General features: G+C 39.6%; 1 protein-coding gene across 2 annotated transcripts in view; it reads left to right on the forward strand.

The window, feature by feature from the left end:
- The window catches only part of PHRF1 (PHD and ring finger domains 1), a 32,327-nt gene that overhangs the window by 7,630 nt on the left and 8,207 nt on the right, over positions 1-16,490 (forward strand). For both annotated transcript variants that reach the window (XM_065636103.1, XM_065636102.1), the window contains exons 4-13: positions 502-728; positions 1,455-1,538; positions 2,541-2,668; positions 6,624-6,721; positions 7,273-7,445; positions 11,330-11,459; positions 11,819-11,958; positions 12,779-12,966; positions 13,762-13,881; positions 15,828-15,982. In XM_065636103.1, the coding sequence (XP_065492175.1) occupies positions 502-728; positions 1,455-1,538; positions 2,541-2,668; positions 6,624-6,721; positions 7,273-7,445; positions 11,330-11,459; positions 11,819-11,958; positions 12,779-12,966; positions 13,762-13,881; positions 15,828-15,982 (1,443 nt within the window). The remainder of the gene's footprint in view (positions 1-501; positions 729-1,454; positions 1,539-2,540; positions 2,669-6,623; positions 6,722-7,272; positions 7,446-11,329; positions 11,460-11,818; positions 11,959-12,778; positions 12,967-13,761; positions 13,882-15,827; positions 15,983-16,490) is intronic.

Here is a 16,490-nt window from a genome sequence, read left to right on the forward strand (position 1 = left end):
AAAATAATGATTTACTGTTGGTATCTCTAATCTGTTCTTCTGCAGGTGAGCATGTTGCTGCAGCTTGTTCTCTGGAGTGTCTATTAAAAAAAAAAAAAAAAAAACCAACCAACCAACAAACCAAACCTGGATACATAATGGCTCTTGTATAACTTTATTTTTTTTTACTTCAGTGGTAGCCGGACGTATCCTACTCTCTTGTTTTGATAATCTGTTTGTTTTTCTGCTGTCTGTCCTTTAAATCTCTTGCAAGATTAGTTACATTATCAGGCTTTATTTTCTGCTAGAGTAGTCCCTTGCTTTTGAGTGAAGGGATTTGGGAGAAAGAAAACAGCAAAAAATATTGCCTCAAATTGGAGAGGCTGCGCTTTGCCCTTGTAGACCCATAAAATAAGTTTACTTGGAATTTTGTGTGAACTGGGTACCCTATCCTGCCCACCCCCTCTGTCCTCGCTGCTGAAGCCCTGCAGCACACAAGAGCTGTTTGTCTCACTTTTTAAGATTGTGGAGATGATGATGAAGAAGAGGAGGAAGAAACTGAGGCCGCTGTGGAGGGATTGGCTGATTCTCTGAAATTAGAGCCACACGTAAGCAGAGTGAGCATTTCCTCTGATGAAGATGGTGAAAACTGCCCCATTTGCCTCAACACGTTTCGGGATCAGGCTGTTGGGACTCCTGAGAACTGTTCCCATTTCTTCTGCTTGGACTGCATTGTGGAGTGGTCTAAGGTGAGCTGTTTTGTCCCTGATGTCATGTGGCCTTCCAGTGTGCTTTGCTCTCTCACCTCTGATCATGCTGTAATGAGAACTGTAATATTTATATTTGCTTGCTGAAGCTTTTTTACACAGACCTCTGTTACTTCTCTATTTGGCAGGATTCATGTTTGTGAAGCGTGGATCTGTTTTTCTTGTACCTGTTCTGATCTATCCTGTTCTCTGAAAGCTGTAATGTCATAAGCAAGTGGTTTTCTCTGTGTGTATATATTTCTCTGTATACCCGTGTTTATGTCTTGTTGAGTTCTGTGTTGTGGCTGTTGGATGGGCGTCTCCTGACAGTGAACATTTAAACATGCAGCAGTACCAGTGGTAGTTAAATTTAAAAAAATATCGCTCTTACTGAATGTATTTGTCCAAAAGAAAGAAAATGCCATAAAACATGAGCACTATTTCAAGGCAATGTTTGGAAGAACTTTGTTGCTTTGGCAGTTGAATAATAATTAAATGACTGATATAATCGCTTTTCTAAAAATCCATGTTTTCTCTGATACAATGGGTTGTTTGTAAACCAGATAAATCAGATTTAAGTACTTAAAGTATCAAGACCAGTAGCTGCTAAAATGATTACTACATTAATTTAATGCTTATTACATTAGTAATTTAATATTTCCATTTTAAAAATGAAATCAAGAGATGTATTAATTAACTGAATGGTGTGGGTTTTTTTTTTCTTTCTAGAATGCAAATTCCTGTCCAGTGGATCGAATCCGTTTTAAGTACATTAGCATTCGGGCACATTTTGGTGGTAAAATCTTAAAAAAGGTAAGCTTTCTACTGTACCAAGCAACAAGGCCAATTAAAAAAATTTAAAAATACCCATTCGAAGGTTTATACTTCTAGCATGTTTATCTGATATTTGGCATCTTGATGGATTATTTCTTTCCTATTTTGAGATGGCCTTCTAAGGAACTGTTACAATTTTTATTCCTCTTTAATCATGTTTCCTGCAGTATTGTGTGTGGATTGAAGTGTGGCATTGTTTCTGATGGCAAAAAGATGGTTTTCGTAACTGCCTCTTTTGCATAATGGATGTTTGACTCTAAGCTGTTCTGCACTGATAAGCCTGTCCACATGGGGGAAGTTGCCCCGTATACTGCATGTGCTGTTAAAATAAGAATAGGAATAATCAAGGTTATGCATTATCTCTTCCTTATGTCTTGCAGTCAGCTACACTGTGTAGCAGTTGGGTTTGTAAGGGGAGAGAGATGCAAGGCAATAGTAGAGCTCTTGAATGCACAGGTTGAGTGTGCCAGTAGTCTCTCGCAAAATAATATTGAAGAGCTGTCATTGCTCTTTATTAGTATCAGGAACATGTTGGTTTTCGGGGGATATCTAGGAGTTTGCTCTGTTTTCATAAGCTGATGGTTTATTTTTAAGTGTTTGCATTTTAACGGAAGTGCAAATTAGCATTTAAATAATATGTTTAGGAATAAAAAAGCGCTAATTTTGTTATCTTTTGGTTTTGGGGCTTTCTTTTTTGTCTGACTACTTCAGATCTTATTTTTGGTTTAATTTTGGTTTTGCTTTTTCCTAAAATGCAGTTTTCTGTAGTTGTTGGTGTCTGAGAGTAGACAAGTTCAGTAGATACTGTCAAGCATTTGGTCATGTCCTTGATGTTCTGAAAGAACTAAATGAAGGTTCTGGTATGTAACAGCAAGTTTGGTTCATTCACTTCTAGATTTTGTTGCAGGTGCTGCTAATGTGACAATGGATTTTAGAAAGTGCCACGTTCTGTATAAAATGTGAATCCCTCTTCTTATTTAGATTCCTGTTGAGAACACGAAAACTCAGAGTAATAATGATGATGATGAGGATGATCCAACCTTCTGTGAGGTGTGTGGCAGAAGTGACCGTGAGGATCGCCTGCTGCTGTGTGATGGCTGTGATGCAGGGTAAGAAAGGTTGAAACAAATGCAGCACCTGCATGATTGCAGATGGCACTGCGGGGCTGGCCAGTGTTTGGTCCACAGGCACTATCTGGTCTGTAGGCTGCCCCTCACAGCTCTTTTCAGGTTCATCGTGTGGCCAGACTTGTATCCATGTCCTTATAGTGCAGACATCCCCATGATGTGATAGAACCTTTTCTGGTCACGTAGCAGCGTACGTGTGGGAAGTCCTGCACATGTCAGTGCTGCAGTCCGCCGAACAGGTGATGAAGTTGTTTGTGCTCATCCATGCAACATCTGAGTGCAAGAAGGGTGAAAAATATATACCCTTTATGTCTCCTTGAGAGAGTGCATGACTTGTCCCAAATGAATGAGCATTAGTGCTGTGTGGGAGGAGTGCTTGTTTTGAGGGCTTTTCTTTATAGCCAGAGCTATTAAATTATTCCCTTACTCTTGCTTACTTCTATCTGTAACGTATTTTTCCCCCTCTTAGATTAATAAAATAAGTGTTTAAGTAGAGGCATCAAGATACTTGAACACAACTTTGGGCCTACAATCTTCTGCTAGAATTTAAAGCTCTTTTACTGTTTAATCAGTCTTGCAGCGTTGTCAATTTGATGTCAAAAGTTACCCATTGAACAAAGGGAGATACTTGCCTGCAATAAATATGTAAAATGATCTTTCAAAAATTACTTCTAGCAAGCTAACTAGACATCTGCCAAGTCTAGTTTTGGCTTTATGTTCTGTAGTGTCCATATACACTGATTTACCTTCTGGAAAATAGACAAAATCAGGAACACTAAATATTGTTAAGCATGTCGTCAGAAAACTAAGTTTAAAATACTTAACCAAAACCAGTGTTTCATAGGTCTTATCTGAAGTCACATCTTTCAGTTCTTCCTGAACTTTCATAAGCCTTATCTGAACTCAGGGTATTGCTTCAGATTTTCCTTTGTGGTCTCTCAATAGTTCCTCTGATTCCACCCCCCCCCCGCCAAGTCTGATACAGTATTTTGATTTTTTTATTACATTTTTCTAAAGTAAGTTCTTTATAAATGCTTGACTTCTAGAGGTAGCACTTCCAGAAGAAAGAACTTAGAGTCTTTACTGTCTTTCCATGGCTAGAAAAATGTAGAATAGGTTGCTTCAAATCCTAGTTTTATTCCTCTACATTCTCTGTGTGACCTGACACTAGGAGTGAAAATTTCATCAGCTATTTTTGCCAACAATTCTTAAGTCAGTGGAGTCATCCTGTACTTCCATTTCTTTTAGCTAGACACAATGTTTAAAAGGCATGGTGTAATGCTATCCTTTTATTAATTTAAGTTATGGTTTAAGTAATCAAATCTTTTTCCATTGAAACCATTTTCAGGTAAGACTTGTTGGAATGTGACAAACTAACTGTCTGAACTGTGTAACAATAGCATTAAGTTTGGTATGAATACAAAAGTGCGCATGTCTAGACACTTGAACAAACAGTAGAAAAAGTGTTAATTGCATTAGTGGCGTGGCACATTAATGTGTGACTTCATTCAGGTTACCAAATAGCAAGAAGAGAGTAATACTGATATACAGATAGGTGTCAAGATGAAGAACAGGGCTACATCCATGACCAAAATTCCTTAATTTCATAGCTCTAATTTCTCTTATTGTTTGTGAGGACTAAGACAAAATAATGAGGCAGAAGGTCCCCAAAAGTGTCCATTCATTCCTTAAAGGCACAAGAAAGAAGTCTGAAATCAGTTCTTCACTGCCAGTCACAGAGCCCAAGAGATGTGCTGAGGACTTGATGGCCAGTGTCTCTTGCGCTGTGGGTTGCACACAAATAATCTTGGCCAGACTGCTTCGGCACACAGAGTCTTTGTGCTTATGTGTGGTTGGGTACAAGAGTGCAATTAAATGGACCTGGGAAAATAAGTTTGAATAAAATCCATTTGCTCCCGAGTGTTTGTGGGTTTGGGGTTTTTTTGGATTTTTTTTTTTTTTTTTTTTTTTTTGTAAAACAAGTATCACCTTATCCTTCTATAAGATATGGTATTGAGTTTTGCTATGATGATTTCCTGTGTGATGAATTTTTTTCCCTATCCAGGGGACTCTAGATAGCTGTTGCAATAGGCTCTCCAGTGTCCAAAGTTTTAGGGCTGAAAGTCCTTGCTTGTCAGGCAGGTCATAATGTGTCTTCAGAACTGCCAGAGATAATTTGAAAGGTATGTAGTGAAGTTCTTGCTACAAGTACTTTTGTTACGGCGTTGGTCTGAAGCTAACAATATTACTTGTCAGGATACTACTTTGGGGAAATGATCTCATTCCTGGTAGCTAGCAGTTGAAGAATGAACTCTTCTTTTCTGGAGAAGGAAAATACTTTGCTACTCTAATTTTAAAGTAATGATTTATTGCAAACATTGTTTTTCAACTTCATCTTAAGTCTCTGAAAGAGCATAAAGTCCCATCTGCTGAGTGGTACTCTTTCATGCAAGAAGGACATGATATTCTATTTTGTATTGATAATTAATATATTTTAGTGTAAACACAATATTGGTGGATTTGACAGTTTAGCTGCAAATTTAGTTTATCACAGCATGGTTGGGAACAGGTTTGAAAGACACAATCTGAAGTTGGAGTGATGGGTGGAAGGTAGACTAGCAGCTGTAGTCTCTCTGGGGTTGTTTTGTATTGTTATAAAATGGGGTTAGAGCATCAGATGGATGTTCCTTCCCTTACCTTACTCTGTGGCCAGGCACTGAGGTGTATTATCAGGCAGTGAATTTTGGCATGGGAAGATGAAACAGAGAGCTTAGCTCTTTTTCCTTTACTTATTTCAGAGTTAAACACTGTACTACGTCAGAAATCACAGTAGGGTTTCCCCTTTTAGAAAAAGAACAGAATTGGTCATAGAAATGTTGCTAATTTGAAGCTGAAGACTGTAAGGCTGTGGTCTCCCTGTGTTCCTTGTCTAAGGAACTTGGTCTAAGTACTTAGTTTTCATGGAAAGCATCTCATTTACTTGGGAAATCTGTTTTAGTGTAACATGAACATGAGTTGCTTCAAAAATTCTGTGCTACTAACACATGTCACTCTGGCTGGGTTTTAATTGCTGAAAATGGAATTGAACAAATTTTAGAAACCAAGTTGGGTAATGTTGAAAGGCTTTCATGGGTAGCTTCTCTGTAAGTGGTTGGTGAGACTGTTCAGGCTAGCTGCTCAGCCTGTTGGGTAGAGAACAGTTCAAAAGGCCTCTCTAAGGGAGCATCATGCTGTCTTCTTTCTCTTTGAGATTTGATACAGACAGGCACAGTTCAGTTCTCAGTCAAGTGGTGTTTGGAAGTCAAGTGTGGTTATTCTCCAGTCCTGCAAGCAGCTGTATGGAATCAGTGACTGACCAGCGCTCTGCAACCTGCCTTATGCAGTCATGCAGAAATCCTCACCACCAATTGCCTTAATCAGGCCAGGTATATGTGGGATGCAATGCATTTATTCAATGTAACAAGGCATTGTACTTGACCTGTGTCTAGTCATGCAAAATAAAATGTTTGTGAGTACCAGTAATGATAATACTTTGTTGGTTTGCAGGAAACTGATGTTGTTTCCTGATTGCCTGTCTCCCCGGCACCTCAATACTTGTCTCCTTTCTCTTTGCCACCATCAGTTTTGGCTCTGCACATTTCTTGCAGCTTGGGTTCAAATGGCAAGCAAAACACCACACAGCGAGGGAAAAACACTCACTTTTTTGAGCCTGAAGTGACCAAAATACCATCTAGAATGGAAGACCCTTATATAGCTATCAGGTGGCATTGTTTCTCTGGAGATTAGTAGAAGCTGGTGCGTAGATAATAGTTTCAAGCTTAAGAAAATATATGCCTTATGTAGCGTGCGGATAGAGGTAAAAGGCTCTCTTCCCTTTGTAAGGAGCACGTTGTTTGATTTTTATTTTACTTTTTTTTTTTCCTTTTATTTTCTCAAGGTATCACATGGAATGCCTTAATCCACCTCTGAGTGAAGTCCCTGTAGATGAATGGTTCTGTCCAGCCTGTGCCCCCATGGAAGTCAGTGCGGCTGCAGGTAAGGGTTTTGTGGTATCCAGTCAAAGTAAATATTTTTCTCCTGACTTAGATGATGTGAAGCATGTGTTGTTTTGAAGAGATGTTTAACCCCTGGTTTTATCTGTTTTAAATAATTGTTTTGATAGGCATTCTCTCTTTAACCTAAAGAGTTAACTTGAACTCTTGACTGATAAGAGGATCTTGTTTATTAAGGTTTTCATCTGCAGTTACAAGCTGTGGAGCTGCTTCTTATTATAACCATTCTTTAACCTTCCTGAGGCAAGCCCAGCACCTCAGTGTGACTGCATTGTATTACATTGGAAGGAATTTATTAGTATCCTGACCTCAGATTGCCAAGGTAGCAGAAATTCCTGTTATCTAGAAAATCATATTTCTGTGTAACAGTCTGAAGCAGTGGTGTCTGCTCATTTCGTTTTGAGAGGATAATGTCTGCCTTTGAAGGTGATTGGTTTAAGAAAGGTAATACTGGTTGTTGTTGTTGTTGTCCAAAATTCTTGAAATGCTTTCATCTATAGAAAGAAAAGTGACCTGGGCATGTTTTCTTTCAAGATACAGATCATGTCAGTGAAGAAGAGGTTGCTGCCCTTGTGGATGATGATATTCCTACCACTAGTAGGCTACGCCCTCACGTCCGAACCCGAGCTATAGCCAGAACTCGTCAGAGCGAACGAGTTAGAGAAACAGTGAATAGAATCCGGATAACAACAGCACAACAAATTCAGGTATTTAGGAATATTTGCTAATGAGACTCTGGAAGAACCTTGTGGAAGAGTTGAAATAAGTCCCCCCTTAAGTAGCTCAGGTATCTCTGTTGACTGTCCATAGCACAATGGTTAGCAGTTGTGGAGTTCTTTTAAATTAAGATGTAGAACATGTGCAAATTGAGTGCAGCACATGACCAAGACTCTCTATTTTGAAATCTGCTTTAGCTTCCTCTCTTAATCTGCATTTTTACCACCTGAGCTGTGGGCAAAATTGTATTCCCAGTGGCCGTTAATGCACATTTGTGCACCGCTTCTGTTTTTCCATCATGCTTTTTTGCAGAGACATGGCGTGTTTATTTAACGTTTGTGTATTTGCTTGTTTGTCCTCCTACCCCTGCTTCCCATAGCGGTAGAACCTGTTGGCCACCTTCAGCCAAATTGAAGAGAAAAATGTGGTATTTTTAAGGCTTCCAAGTTTGTGAAAATCAGCCTCTTATTTAAGAGAAAAAAACCCAGATGCCACTGTTCTCAGTGATGTGGCACTGTGAGTTAAACCACATTAACAGGTACCAGAGAATCTGTGCAAGAAAGTATCCCAAATACCTGGGGTCCCTCAAATCCTTTACTAATTGAACTGTTTACTAAAGGTGACTGCTGAGATATTTCTGGATTTTTCTGCTGGCTGGGATAGTTATGATCTTTTAGGTAATAATTGGTACGCTTCAAACTGAGAACTTTCAAACTTGGATCTCCTGCCTGCTTTGCCCTCTGGCTTTAGCCAGAGCACTCTGCCTGTCACTTGCATAATTATAAAGAGTCTTAAATTGCACTGGAGCATATGGTGACTTAGTGTGGAAGCAGAGCCTGTAAATAACCTCCATGGGACTAGTAATATGTTAATTGGTGGTTCTTTAATGCTGCTGTTGAATTTGATAGACGTGTAAAATTGTACAACTTTTGAAAGGAAGAGGAAGATCTGACTTGACAGAAGGAAAATAGGGGGTTTTTTCTCTGGGGGTGGTCAACCATGGGAATAGGTTGCTTGGGACAGTTTTTGAAATCTATCTCTTTGGTGGCTTTCAGCAGCCACCTGAAGAAAGGCCTAACCAACCTGGTTTGACTGCAGTGTTGACTAGTGAACAGAAAGATCAGACCCTTCTGAAGGACACCCTGAGATCCTGCCCAACCTGAATTACTCCATGATTCTATGGAAATAGACTTGGTTTTTTCTGACATATCAGGCCATTTTGGTTTTGATTATGTTGTCGTTTTTTTTCCCCAAAGATAGGAAAATGTAGAAAGGAGGGTGAAGGAAAGAGTGGATAAAGTATTTCTTCGAGTCATTCAGTTGGCTGTGGATTTCAGGTTGGGTCTACTATAAAGGCTCTCATTGGAGTCTGAAGTGCAGACTGGGAAAAAACGAGGTAGGAGGTCTGGCAGATTAAGCTTTCTTTTATAATACAGTTGTAAAGGTCAGGTGTGAAAGAAAAAGGAAATGCACTTGGGATAGTGAAGTGCCTCAACTTCTTGAGCTACAGTTCTGTATTCTGTAACTTCAGGCAGAAGAAATAAAGGTAAATAAAAACAGGCTTAAGAGGAAGAAAAACAAACTGCCAAAATCTAGGGGAAAAAGTGAAGTTTTGCCATTATCTTAACTTCCTGCTGGTTAGGAAGAACAGTCTACTGTTAATTAACTCCCCAGAGTTTACCTGTTAAATTTCTCACCAAAATCATAGTAAGTGGGAAGAGAGAAACTTCTAGCAAATCCCAGATGAACTGAATTACAGCAGTAAGTGCAGTTTGAAATAGGTGCCATTAACAAAGATGTAGCTCACTTTAAGTTTTTATCATGTTGTTTTCCCTTGATTTAAGGACTTCCCAGAATGCTGTGGCAGTCCTTAAATTCATTTTGTTCTCTGTGATGGAGGTCATCTTGTTTGGCTGCCAACCTCCTGGTCTCCAAACCCAGACCTTTTAATTTCAACTTTAAAAGAATTAATAAACGTGCTGAATGATTTGATGTGTTGTTGTTAAGCAATTACATCTGAATTGTCAGAGCTATATTTTGAAAAAAAAAAAAAACTGCAGAAGAGTGTTACTTGAGGTGAAAGGCTGTGCAAGGTAACTGCTAGTGCTTTTCTTTCTTCCCCTACCTATTGTTTTAGAAATAGTGTGTAGCTGTCTCCTGCAGATGAGAGAGATGGTGCCTGGGGACTTTACTATTGCATAGTATTGTAAGCCTGGGAGTGCAATACTTTCCATTAAAGAAGCTATTTCTTGCTCCACTTCTCAGTCTGCGGAGGTCATTACAAACCATACCTAGAAAGCCACTACTGCTTATTCCCTTTGTCTCCGAATAAAAGTGTGTCTAAGATGCACTAGCTTGTACCTTGAGTTTACTGAAGTTTAATTCCACTGGTTAAGGAATATATAAGCTCTTGTCCTCAAAGCATAGAGAGATGTTGATTTCAGATCCTTGGAAAGCTTTAGTATTCAGGGAGGCAGTTTGTTTTGTAATTCATCTGTTGTTCTGTAGGTGCCTAAACTAGTGGTGGTTAACTAAATGCACTATTTTAGGTCCTTCTAGAAAATATATATGTTCAGACTAATGTTTAGGGCTTTGCTTACTCCATCCTGTTCTCTTCCAAATCAGAGAACCTTGTGTAATATTTATTGGAAACCACGATACTTAAAACAATGGCGTTCTAATAAAAGTAGCTCAGTAATATAGTTTGGAGCATGCATTTGTGACACAGAGAAGCCTGGCAAAATTACTTCTGTCGTAAGATGAATTGGCATGTATTTCCATTGGCGTATTCTATTTTCAAACATTTTGTGATTTGAAGCTGCTTTGCCATTGCAAGATACTCTAAAGCCGTTCTCCTCTAGTGTTTGTGCCACATACACATTTTGTAAATGTACAAGGATCTGAATATGCTCTGGTAGAATGTACATGTAGTGAATAATCTGTAATGTCAGAGGTGTCTTTACATCTGCTACCCTCAAATGAAACTTTATCAATTCTTGATGCATTGTAGTTCCTTGAAGAAGGGAGATGGGATAGGGAAGATGTCCCTGCCTATGGCAGGGGTGTTGGACTAGGTGACCTTAAAGGTCCCTTCCAACCCAAACCATTTTATGGTTCTGTGACACTTTGGGAATATGGTTGGTGTGGCCATGGCCAACTTAGCACAGCTGTTGAGAGAAATCTGCTCTTAACATCTTTCCAACAGAAAGTCCAGCAAGAAGGCTTTGAGTTCACCTTCTGAGGCTGGTGATTCAGAATCTAAATGCTTCAAATTGTTCAAATGTGGTTGACCCTTGAGTATAGAGAGGAAGACGAATTTGAATTTTGTAGGAGCAGCCCCTGCTTATCTTGGTGAAGCGATGCTCTGCAGGGGAACTCACACCTGCCATTTCATTGAGTACCTTGAGGTGTGCATTTGAAATGCTGCCTCTGGACATGTTTTACAGCATTAGGTGAGTCTGACCTAAAGAATGAGGAGTTTAAGACAGGGAACCTGTACTGTTTGCTTTTCAGTTTTTGCTCATTGCATTTTGCTGCGTCATGAGCCAGAGAACAGTTAGCTGGATTTGGGAAAGTTTTAAAGTTAACTTTTTCATTGAGGAAATGTCAGTCTTGGGAATTGTTCTTATTTAAAGAATCAGAGTTAGGCTAGCCATGACTTGTAATACTGAGGGAGGCTGAAGAGCAAGGTCATGTTCTCTTTAATATGACAGTCAGTAGGTGAGATAAGTGACATAATTGCTTAACTGGCAGCTTGGTGACACGAGTGTGTCTCATTTGAATCTCAAATCCATTTTTCATCAAATACTTTTGTAACTAACTTGTTGCTGATCTTTAGATACCTATATAATGTAACTTCTAATCCTCCATGCAGCACGAGCCAAGGTACCTCACTTCCTCTCTTCTGGATGAAACAATTGAGGCAGTTGTAGCAGGCCTAAACACAGCCGTCTACGAGCGTCCTCTTACACCACGAGCTCCTACTAGGCAGAAAAGAAAAACAGGTAAGGGAATTGGACACGTTCTGTGGTTCCTATCTGCAAGAATAAAAGCTTTGGGAAGATAAGCCTGAATCATACAAAATACTCTAAATTAGCTGTATGCTGCTACACCCGTGCAGCTACAGAAGTACACCACATGCATTTTCTTCTTTCCCTCTGCCATCTCTGCCCAGAAGTGTCTTGAAGGTTGCTTTTAAATAAATCCTAACGATTTTGTTTCAGCTCTGCTGGTTTTGCTGTTTCAGCACACTGTAGGTCTCTTTGAGCTGCTTTGTGTGCCATGGGGGAATGAAAAGGGGAGAACAGGGTAAAATGCAGTGCCAGTGCACAGCCAGATACTTGATTGTCTTTTGTCCCATCAGGTAGGAGACGGAAAGTAGGAGGCAAAAAAAGAACTCGGACAAAGTCTTCTGCTGGGAAGAAGAGTTCAGGGACACAGCTGAAGAGACGCAAGCATCTGATCAAGAAGAGACGGGGAAAAAAGATGAGAGTAAGATCACATGTGAGTTTTTGCCAGTGTCAGTATCTGTCATTTTTCAGTCATCTGTAAAAGTATCATAACATGGCATTCAGTGGAAGAAATACCATTTTGCAATGATAGCAGCTAACTTTTTTTTTCTCGTGGGAATATGTACAGGATGTGTACTCCAGAAAGATGCTGTACATGGAAACGAATTGCAACTTCCAGGCAGGCCTGCTGGGTTTGCTGACAAATCTCGTTACCTGAACTGCAGGCATTACACTTTAAAGCATGTCTTGCAGGCCTTCTGTTATGCCTTGCCATTCAGCTGTAGTGTTTATCTGGTACTAATGCAAGCTTAGTTAAAATTTCCACCACCTATTCTTTTTAATAGGCTATGGATATTTGTGCTGTTGCAAACCCAGGTAATCAGCCCTAAGGACTCTCAAAATCCCTCTCAATTGTGGATAGGATTTGCATGTGAACTATACTGAGCACTCTGCACCAGCTTGACTTTTCTCCTTAGCTACCTTAACTAGAGTTTACATCCTACGGCTGGAACTGTCCCTCCAGCCTATAATAAAGAATTGACCATTTTGAATGATACTATTAGGGATTTTTAGAAACTTATCTGGTCACTTAAATCTGATCTATGTAGTCTCTGTATGAAGTGACATGTAGGCCACAGTTAGAAGTTTAATAAATGCTTTAAAACAAATATAGACAATAAATGCATACCACTTCTACTACCAATAGTAGTAACCTCATGACTGTACTTAGCCTAAGTGATGAAGTTGGGGCTTTAAACCCAGGATATGCACCTGTGCTAACATAAAATAACCCAATCTCTTTATCTGTCCAGGTGAAAAATGAGGCTACTACTCGCTCCCGTATTGCAAGAACTCTTGGTCTTGGTAAACCTGTGCATGGGGCCTCGCTGCCTTCTGTGTACAAACCAACGGAGCCCTCACTTGGTCTGATGAGAGCAGATATTGGTGCAGCTTCTCTCTCTGTGTTTGGAGATCCATATGCATTTGATCCTTATGAAAGGCAAGATATCTCTGGATTATTTTCAGGGGCCTGGTAATTTTCATAAGTGTCGAGTTGTTTGTACATGTAACTTTTTGTGTACTGTAGAGCTCACACCCAAAGACAGCTTCAGATACACAGGTCGTAATAACATATTGGCCTGTTCTTTCTTTCCTTCTTGGCAGAGTTGCTGAGCTCTTAAAGAATCGGCCCTCTTTAAAGAGGTTTATGGAAATAATAAGCCTCATTAAAACCTTTAATAAGATCTATGAGGTTATTCAAAGGCTAGAGTCTAAAGAAGTTGGATCCTAATCAGTCAGTTTCTATTTAAGTGAAGATAGCTAGCGTATTTGGTATACAATAAACAGTGGCTTCACATAGAATTAAGTGGACCTGTGGAATCTTCCATGTTTCTCCTTTTCCCATCTTCACTTTTCCAGACACATTAAATTAAGGAGGAATCTTACTATGCCATAGTTTGTGTCACTCTTAAGCTTTGGATTTTGGGGAGGGGGTATCTGAAATTGTTGTTGATGAAATTTAATTTTCCACTGAATAAGTCTTGTTGATCCTTTCATAAAAGGAAATTACTCATTTAATATCTTAAAAATAAAAAATCTACTTTTGAATCTCTGGTGGCTGTTCTATTTATGTAGCCACAGAAAATAAGTATATTGCACAAATCTTTTTTTAAATGTATCATAATAAAACAAGTGATGCTCACTAACCATATCTGTCCTAGTAGTATTATCTACTTCATTTATTTGATGTGAAAAACATTCAGACAATTTCAGGGTGTGTGTGTTTTACCCACAGTAACGAAGAGGTTTCAACAAATCCAGATTCACCAGTGAGTGCCAAAAGAAGAGTTCTCTCCCAGTCAGCACTGAGGTCTCACCGTCCTGTAGCTAGACCCATTTCTGTGGGATTGCCCAGGTAAAAATCTATCAAATTATTTTATTTTATTTTTCATAATTGTCTAATGAACCTAACAGAAGAGCGAACTGGGTGATCATCCTGGCTTAATTGTTTTCTTACCCTGTGTATTTTGAAAGTGTGTGTGTGTATGCACACATGCTTGCATATGTGTAGATAAAAAATCACAGCATTTCATGCAAAAATTCTTATGTTGATGGACACACACTCTTTCATAATAGCTCTAGCTCTCGTGCTAAAATTTCAAATTGGTATTTTCACCCTAATCTGGCTCTTCTTGCTTTCTTTTTTGAGATTGTTTAGTAACCGCATTAGTATGTTTTCAATCCCCGTCTCATTAACCTTTAAAAAAAACCACTTGCTTATTTGAGAGGGCTGGGAAATCTAACTGCACATCCAGAGGAGAAGAGTGATGTACCCGTCTCACCCAATTCCTTTGCCATTTGTTGGAGCTCAGAAAATTTACAGAAAACATTGTTTGATCCTGCAATTTAACAGTTGCTTTGCTGTCTGACAGATGTCTCTGTGTGTGCAAATTGTGTGCCCCTGTGCCTGCCATGGCCAGGAAGTGTTACTGGGTGCTTCCCACTGGCAGCCGCAGTGGGTTTTCAGGACTGGGGTCCAGGATAGGGTGCAGTGCAGAGGGGTAGGACACAAGGAGCAAGAGCATAACGAGAAGAAAAGGGATGGGGAAAGTGACTGAGGCAGGTACCAGCCATGTCACAGAAAACTGCAAGGCTGAGGGAGCTGAAGAATAGGAGAAATAGAGCTCAGCTTAAATGATTAAAGGTGTGAGAGGTTTACATACCTGTCCTGTAATGCACCTGCCTTATGGCAGAGGTTAGTTTCTCAGGTTTAAGGTAGTATATTTCTATAACTTGGAATATTTCTCTACCTTTCCCGTCTCAGTCCTGAAGTAAGCCTTTTAGGAAGCTTTTCTTGTCCTCGGAGTTATGCAAGTAGCACATTGTTTGGAAGGTAGAACTGTTTAACTGAAATTCAGCTTTTCTAAAGGCTTGTTTTGCCTGGACTGCAGTGAGTTTCCTTGTCTGGCCTGGGTGGCTAATTCTTTTATTCTTCCCATTTTGTCTTTCTGTTGTATGTTATCACAGGTTTTTGGTGTACATTGCATTTGGAAGTCTTGCTTTGTTCTCCTACAGAAATGAAATGTAGCTCCCTTGAAGAGCTAGGTCTCTTGGTCCCTTTTGAGGTGGTTGGTTTTGTTTTGTTTTTAAAAAATCACACCAACACAAAAGCAAAGAAAGGAGACAGAAAAAGCCACACCCCAACACCAAAAACACTCAAACCTTTTTGGCCCATATTTCAAGAACAGAGAGCTTATAATTAAACCATTTTCATATGATTGAGTAATGCAAAAAAGGGGAATGTTTTTGTTGTCCCATGTGTGGGAGCATTGCTGGTTTTTTTCAGTATAATTCTTTCTATGCCATGCTCTTAGCTACCCTGCCAGTAGCCACTTATGTGTATTCTGACTGATGCTAAATACTGGTTCAAGCTGCATCAGTTTTTTCAGATAGCAGTGTCAGCCTGAAGAATACGTCTGTGATTGTGATTTGGTGGGGGGAAGAGAGGTAGCTGGGACAGAAATACTTCTGAAGAGCTAAACAGTGGTTTATGCCTCAAAAATGCCTCTAAAATGCACTGGAAAGTGAATCTTGATACACAACACAGTGAGCATGGCAAGGTCTGTGGTATGATTACATGCTTTCCTATCCTGTTGTGTTCCTGTAGGAAGTCAGTAAAAGCTTCACCTTCTGTTTGTCAGAGGGAGAATAGGGGCTGACTTAGTGAAACCAAAACTACAAGTGAACTTCCCTGGCTGACCTCTGCTTATGCCATTGATTTTGGTTTCTTTTTGATGTAATGTGTGTGTATAGAACAAGTGCTGTAAGAGTAAAGGAAATATAACCCTTCTGAACATGCAGAAGCAGTGTACCTGCCTTGAGCCCTGATCAAGAAGCAGAAGCTGCTCCTGTGCCTGATCTGTTGGGAAGTATCCTATCTGGACAGAGCTTTCTCATGATGAGTAGTTCAGATGTGGTCATCAACAGAGATGGTTCGCTGACGGCAAAGGCGGCAGGTAAGGGTTTGGCACTTCACAGTGCAGTTAGCCTCTTTGTTTCATCCATGTCTGCCCTGGTCCTACAAGCTACATAGCTTCAAACATAGGGATACTCTTATTGAGCATTTGAATATGTAGGATAGATTTGGTTATTGCCAGCAGTAGTCATTCTAATCAAATTCTTACATATGCTCTGAAATAGTGTTGTCTTTGTTCTAATTGCAGAGCCGAGATGTTACTGGAGGATTTTAGTTTTAATAAGTAGTTTTCTTCTGTCAAAAGTACTGCAGTGTAGTTTCATGCTTTGTTGTAAAAAATGGAGGATTGGATAGAGCAGAGATATCTTAGTACCCAGTTCTTCTGGCATTTCTCATGTATCGCTGCCGTGCTTATGAACTGTATTTTGGTTTGAAAAGCAGCGATGAGGGCCTCAGAAAGAAGTTTCTTTGCAAAAGTAGAACTCTAGAATACGTGCTAGCATCTTCAGCTGTGTCTTCCCTTGGTGTGGTATTATTTGGGAAGAATC

This window comes from Caloenas nicobarica, chromosome 5 (genome assembly GCF_036013445.1).
Source record: "Caloenas nicobarica isolate bCalNic1 chromosome 5, bCalNic1.hap1, whole genome shotgun sequence".
Lineage (NCBI taxonomy): Eukaryota > Metazoa > Chordata > Aves > Columbiformes > Columbidae > Caloenas > Caloenas nicobarica.